The sequence below is a fragment of the Fonticula alba genome (assembly GCF_000388065.1).
Source record: "Fonticula alba strain ATCC 38817 unplaced genomic scaffold supercont2.8, whole genome shotgun sequence".
NCBI lineage: Eukaryota > Rotosphaerida > Fonticulaceae > Fonticula > Fonticula alba.
Window position 1 is genome coordinate 1,591,942 of NW_009242978.1, and position 6,095 is coordinate 1,598,036.

The 6,095-nt window shown below is 66.7% G+C and overlaps 2 protein-coding genes across 2 annotated transcripts; one reads left to right on the forward strand and one right to left on the reverse strand.

The window, feature by feature from the left end:
* Positions 1-371: 371 nt before the first annotated feature.
* Positions 372-3,536, forward strand: H696_05006 (hypothetical protein; the record flags this gene model as incomplete). Its single annotated transcript, XM_009498875.1, has 2 exons — positions 372-2,085; positions 2,215-3,536. The coding sequence occupies 2 exons, from the start codon at positions 372-374 to the stop codon at positions 3,534-3,536; spliced, it is 3,036 nt and encodes a 1,011-aa protein (XP_009497150.1).
* Positions 3,537-4,124: 588 nt separating this feature from the next.
* Positions 4,125-5,974, reverse strand: H696_05007 (hypothetical protein). Its single transcript, XM_009498876.1, has 4 exons — positions 5,656-5,974; positions 5,327-5,488; positions 4,919-5,178; positions 4,125-4,755 (listed from the first exon to the last, which is right to left on the reverse strand). The coding sequence occupies exons 1-4, from the start codon at positions 5,783-5,785 to the stop codon at positions 4,426-4,428; spliced, it is 882 nt and encodes a 293-aa protein (XP_009497151.1). The 5' UTR covers positions 5,786-5,974; the 3' UTR covers positions 4,125-4,425.
* Between the last annotated feature and the right edge of the window lie 121 nt (positions 5,975-6,095).

The window sequence follows — 6,095 nt, forward strand, 5'->3', positions numbered from 1 at the left end:
GGGGGGGGGGGAAGACGAATCAGGCCCCCGAGAGAGGGCTCCCGGTTTGGACTGAAATCACCCCCCCCAGCGGCTGCGCCGCCCCCCCAGTGGTCTTCACGCCACCACCAATCCCCCCGAATGCGCACTGTTCGCGCGCGCCCTCCCCTCTCCCTCCTCTCCTTCCCTTTCCTTCTCTCCATCCCTCCCCCCCCCCCATCGCCCCCCCATCGCCCCCTCCTCCGGTTGCCTGCCATCCGCAGCCGAGATCCCCCTCCCTGCACATTGCCCCTGCACCCCTCCTCCTCTGTTATCCCACTCTGTCCACTGCGTCTCGCCCTTGTCTGCCTCCCTCTCTTCCCCCCCCCCCCCCCCCCCCCTTCCCTTGAGTCATGTACCGCTTCCAGCACAAGCAGATGCTGCAGCGCCAACTGGCTGAGGAGGAGTTTAAGCGCGAGCAGCAGCAGCAGCAGCGTCAGCAGCAGCGTCCCCTGACGTCCCCCTCGCCGACCGGCGTGCCGCCCGGCTTCAGCCCGGCACACTTTGGCACCAATGGTCCCCCCCCGAGTGGGCTCCTCTCGGATCCGCTGCACTCTCCGGGTCCCGGGTCACCGTCCCAGCATTCGCCCTTCGGGATCCCCATTCAAGCTGGCACGTCGCCGGCCCATCCACCCTCCGGAGGAGCCTCCTCCTATGGCGGGACCTCGGCCCCGACGCCGGTCCTCTCGGCCGGCGGGGCCCCAGCCCATGTTCCCTCCTCGCCCTTTGGACCATCGCCCCTCTCCACGTCGGCCTCCTCCGGACACCTGAGCGGGTACTTTTCCGCATCGCCCCCCTTCGGCGGCGTTGGGCCTCCCGGCGCCGGTGGCCCCCCCGGTGGTCCGATTGGCATTTCACGGCACAGCGTCGGGAGCCCGTCGGCCGCGGCGGCCGCTGCCGCATATGCCCACCGCGAGATGACGCCGTTTGGCAGCGGCCAGGAGTACCTCACCGGGCCCGGGGAATATTCCTCCTCGCTTCCGCGGTCGGCCACCGCCGGGAATCTCAGCCACGAGGCAGGGCATCCGGGCATGCTGCCGGGATCCGGGCCCGGGGCCGGCGGCTACTCCGCCGCCATGGGGGTCCCCCACTCTCGGTCGAGTGGCCCCTCGCCCTACCACTCGCACCCGCACGGGTATTCGCACCACGCGCAGCCGGAACCGCACCAGGCACGGCAGCAAGTGCCCCCCTCGCAGCACCATCACCACCCCCATCACCACCATGGTGCATCTCCCTTTGGCGGAGCTGGGCCCATTCCCATCCCCTCGCCGTCCCACTCGACCTACTCCAGCTCATACCAGGGGTCTTCGGTATCCTCGGCCGGGTCGAGCTTCCACGGGGGCGATAGCATGCCTGGCAGCGCGGCCAGCAGCCTTGGCACCAGTGTTTCCAGCATTGGTGCCAGCGGTGGGAGCTTCTCGGTCGGGTTCTTTGGTGCCAGCGCCGGGCAGGGTCCCCCTGCGGGGGCCGATCGCAGTGGCTCGGTCACCCCCTCGCCATACATGTATGACTCGCAGCAGCAGCAGCAGCAGCAGCAGCAGCATGGTGGCAATTCCTCGGCCACCATTCCGCTGTCGGCATCGGCCGGGTCCGGCTTTGGCCCGGTGCCGCAGCCCTTCTCAACGGCATCCTCGCATCAGCATCCCGGCCAGGGGGCCGTCCCGATGTCGGTCCCAAGCGGCACTGGCTTCCCGGCCGGCGGGTATTACGGTGGCGGGGTGGCCACCTCGGCGCCCCTGCCGGCGGGTGGGTCGATGCCCGACCGCCAGGCTTCCGCCCTCCCGGCCTCCTCATTTGGCGGGGTGCTCATCAAGGCCGAGCCGGCGCACCCCGCCGATTCAAGCTCAAATGAGGAAACCGCCAGCGCTCCGATGGACTCGGCCCGGTCGACCACCGGTGCCATGGGCGACTCGTCCCCCTCATTGAATGCCTCGCCAACGCCGGAGCTGGGCACCATGTCCCCATCTGGTCCGGGCGCTGGCCCGGGATCCTCGGCCCTCAAGGGCGAAGAGGAGACCGGCGCCCCGAATGAGCGAGTTCGCCGGCGACGCGAAGTCCACAATGCTGGTACGTGCTTCGCCTTCGCCCTGTGCTCCCCCCGACTGTTGCGCCTCTTCTTGTTCCCTCGACCACTGACAGCCCCCTCTCTCCCTCTTGGTCGCCGGCATCCTCCCCCCCCCCTCCCCTTCCGGACAGTCGAGCGTCGGCGGCGTGATAACATCAATGATCGGATTGCCGATTTGTCCTTCCTGGTTCCTGACTGCCTGCCGGACCCGGCCATGGATGACTATGAGAGCTTCACCTTCCCGGCGCCCGATCGCCCCTCTATTGGTGAGGCGGCGGCTGCCGGGACATCGACGTCCGGGGGTTCTGGCAGCACGCGCGGAAGTGCCAACAAGGGCACCATTTTGCGCAAGTCTGCCGATTACATTCGCTACCTGCATGAGACCAATGACCGTCTGCGCGCGGAGGTGGCCCAACTTCGGGCCGGTGGTGCGACTTCCGGCGGCAAGTGCCCCTCTTGTGCGACTCGCGGCGGCGCCAGCCGGGCCAAGCACTCGGCCGCTCATCGCGACGACCCGGCCCCCGGGCAGCCAGCTCAGCCGGATGTCGAAATTTCCCTGATTGGAGAGGAGTCCGATTCGGGGAATGCATTTGCCACTGCCCAGGAGCAGCAGCAGCAGCAGCAGCCCCATCTCTTGGGGGCTCATCCGCAGCTCCACTCGCAGCAGCAGCAGCAGCAGCACCACAACTCGCAGCAGGGGTCAACGGCGCCCGGGCCGCACCAATTCTTCCATCAGCATGGTTCCCAAACGCAGCAGGGTCCCTATTTCCACCACTCCACGTACCCGGAGGCCCCTGGTCCGGGTGGCCCGCACCAGGACCAGGCCGCCTACTATCCCCAGCACCCGGGCTCTCACCAGCACCACCATGCACATGCCCCTCATCAATCCGAGGGCAGGCAGCTGGGTGCCCGGCTAGCCCCCGGCCCCGGGGGGGGACCCCATTCACAGCAGCAACCTCCCTCCTCGGCTGCGGGTCTGGAGGGGGACCATCACTCGGATGCGGCCGATCGCCTCAGCCAGCAGCAGGCCCAGATCATGGAGATGCAGAAGACCATGGAGCAGCTTCAGCAGCACATGGCCATGCAGCAGCAGATGCTTCTCATGGCGGCCTCTGGCTTCATGGGCGGGAACCCCCAGTCACCGGGGACCGGTGACCTATCGGCCCCGGGGCAGCAGCAGCCGCAGCCATTGACCCCCGGTGGCGGGGCAGGACCGCCGAACTTGATGCTCCAGTCGCTGGTGCAGCTGCAGCATCTGCAATTGAACAACCCAGGCGCCCTGGCACCCGGGGGCTTCATGCCGGGGCTCGGGCCGGTTCCCCCGGGGACGGCCGCCCCGGGGCCCAGCGGTGTGGGGCATCCGCCGATGGACATGGGCCCCACCTCGGGCGAGGGGGCGGTCACCTCGACACCCTCCTCTTCGGTGGTCGCCGACAGCGACATGGGTTCCTAGTCCCTGGATGGCATGCCATTTCGGCATGGCGAGGAGACTGTCCTTGAGCGATGTATCACCCCGGCTGAGTCTCCTCCACCTTGATGCGCGCCTTGTTGTGTGTCTTTTCCTTTTCTCTCTCTCCATCACGCGGGGGCCCTGCATAACTCCCCTTTTTTTGAAGTTTCAGCCACTCAGGCACATGTGAAAGCATGTGTGCGCACGCCTGCCACACGGTTTCAGAAGAAGCGGGCAGAGGAGGGGCAGGGACATCAAGCTAGACATCTGTGGTGCCCTATGCATCGGAGGGGGGAGGAAAAGCCGAAATCTGTGCCTCCTTGTTGCTCATCGAAAGGGAATACACAATCGAAGCACCTCCCATCCTCGTCTTTTCTGCATTTGTCCTGCTGCGGGCTTCGAGTGTGCCCAGGGCCAGGCAGCCAGGAGGCCCCGCAGGGGGAGGGGGGGGGGGAGGGACCAGGCAAAACGGTACATATGGGGGAGTCGATTTTGAGGGTATTATTGGGATGTATTCATATAAAAGCGAGGGGGAGGGGGCGCGAGCGCGGACAAGGTAAAGGTATGGCAGGGCGCGACTGCACCAACACAGTGGGGGGGGGGGGGGACGCCCGGCTGGGGAGCGGGAGGGGAGGGGCATGTGTGTTCCTCCCTGTCACTTTCTTCACGTCCAGTGGGAAGGACGGGGGGGGGGAGGGGGAGGGATCTAAAGGGGATGTGTGTGTGTGTGTGTGGCGAGGCACGCGTGTGCTCCTTACACTGACACCCGGAGCGGTGGCTCCCCCACCTCTCATATGCGAGGAAGGTGGGATGGTGCGCATCATGCACCCCCCCTGCTCTCACCCTCCCGCAGGCGGAAGGGCGTTCTCAAGGGGCACAGGCGTGACCGGCTTTACTTGACGTTAAGCAGGAGGTTGGGGCCATCGCCGCCGCTGCCGTTGCCGCCACCCGGGAGGTAGGTGACATTGCGAGAGGTGGCCAGGGTGGTGGCAATCTCACGGGAGGCCTCAATACGGCGGAGCTCAATGAGACCGGTACCATGCTCGTTGATGGCGTTGGAAATGAGCTCGGCGGCCTTGGACTCACCCTCGGCGCGGATGAGGTTAGCCTCGCGCTCCTTGTCGGTCTTCTCGACGAGGTACTTGGCGCGCTCGGCCTCCTGCTGGGCGATCTGCTTAGCCTCGACGGAGTTGGTGAACTCCTTGCTGAAAGTGAGGTCGACCTGGGGGAGGGGGCGGCGGGGGCGGGGGGGGGGGAGGAGCAGGAGGAGGAAGGGGAATGAGGAAGTTAGACACCGGAGACTGTCTGGCTCGCCCTCAGAAGGAGCGGGGAGTGGGGGGAGGGGGAGAGCAAAGAAGCCCGGCCCGATGGAGCTGGACACGCACCAGAGAGATATCATCGAAGGCAATGTGGAAGTTGCGAGCACGGTCGACAATCATGTCACGAATGGTCTTGGAGACGGTCTCACGACGAGTGATGAGGTCGGTGGCCTCGAACTGGGCGATGACGGCCTTGAGGACCTCGTTACCGATGGAGGGCAGAATACGATCGTCGTAGTCGGTGCCGTACTCCTTGTACAGGTTGGGCAGGCTGTCGATGATCGGGCGGTGGAGGATACGCAGGGTGACACGGACCGTCTGCATATCTGCGAGAGTCCATGGTGTAAGTGGGAGGGAGGGGGGGGGCGGGGCGCCGCTGTTGCGATGGGCCGAAGGGGAAGACCGGGAGGGAGAGACGGAGAGAGGGAGGGGGGGAGGGGGGAGAAAACAAAAAGGAGGGCAGGAAGGGCGTACCGTTGGAACCGGTGGCGGCCTCAATACGGCGGGGGCGGGTGCGGACATCGAAGTAGATGGGGCGCTGGAGCCAGGGGATCAGGAAATGGGTGCCCTCATCGGAGACATCAGGCAGAACACCGCGAATACGGTCGAAAATGACGGCGCGATGACCGGCCTCGACTGGGCGACGGCGGCAGGGAAGATGGCGGCGTCAGTGGCCCAGGACCCGGGAGGGAGGGAGGGAGGGAGAATCAAGCAGGGGGGCGGGGCACCGGGCCAGGCCGGGCGACCTGTGGGTGCTCGCGCCCCCTGCCCGCGGGCCGTGAAGTGCCCAGCCTGGAACGCACCGTTGTACATGGACGAGGCGAAGAGGGCAGCCGAGATAGCCACAAAGAGGGTGGGCTTGATCAGGGTGAGCACATTGGAGCGGAGGGACGAGGGGGCCGACGACATGGCCGACGACATGGCGGACGACATTATGGCGCGAGGGGCGGCAGGCGGCGCGCGAGTGGGTGTGTCTGCGAAAACGGGAAGGGGGAGGGGGAGGGGGAGGGGGAGAAGAGAGACGCAGGGTGTGTCATCCTTGGATCAAGGAGGGCCTCAGGGGCGCAGGCTCATCAAGATGGGCGCCTGGCTAAAGGGCGCACAAGGGCGGGGGGCCGGGGGGGGGGGGGAGACGCATGCGGCATCGGATGAGGGGGCCTGTCCCCGGGGCCTGGAACGTGCCTCTGCCGGTGGGACAATCGCATCCACCGCGCCTTTCTCGCCGCTTTCACTTCCTCGCCTG

What these genes read in the sequence shown, in the direction of transcription:
- H696_05007 (XM_009498876.1), bottom strand. Translation starts at nt 5,785, where the DNA reads ATGTCGTCCGCCATGTCGTCGGCCATGTCGTCGGCCCCCTCGTCCCTC. An exon ending in CGCCTCGTCCATGTACAACG is followed by an intron (nt 5,489 to 5,655) that starts GTGCGTTCCAGG and finishes GCCGTCGCCCAG; the next exon opens with TCGAGGCCGGTCATCGCGCC. An exon ending in CCTTCGATGATATCTCTCTG is followed by an intron (nt 4,756 to 4,918) that starts GTGCGTGTCCAG and finishes CCCCTCCCCCAG; the next exon opens with GTCGACCTCACTTTCAGCAA.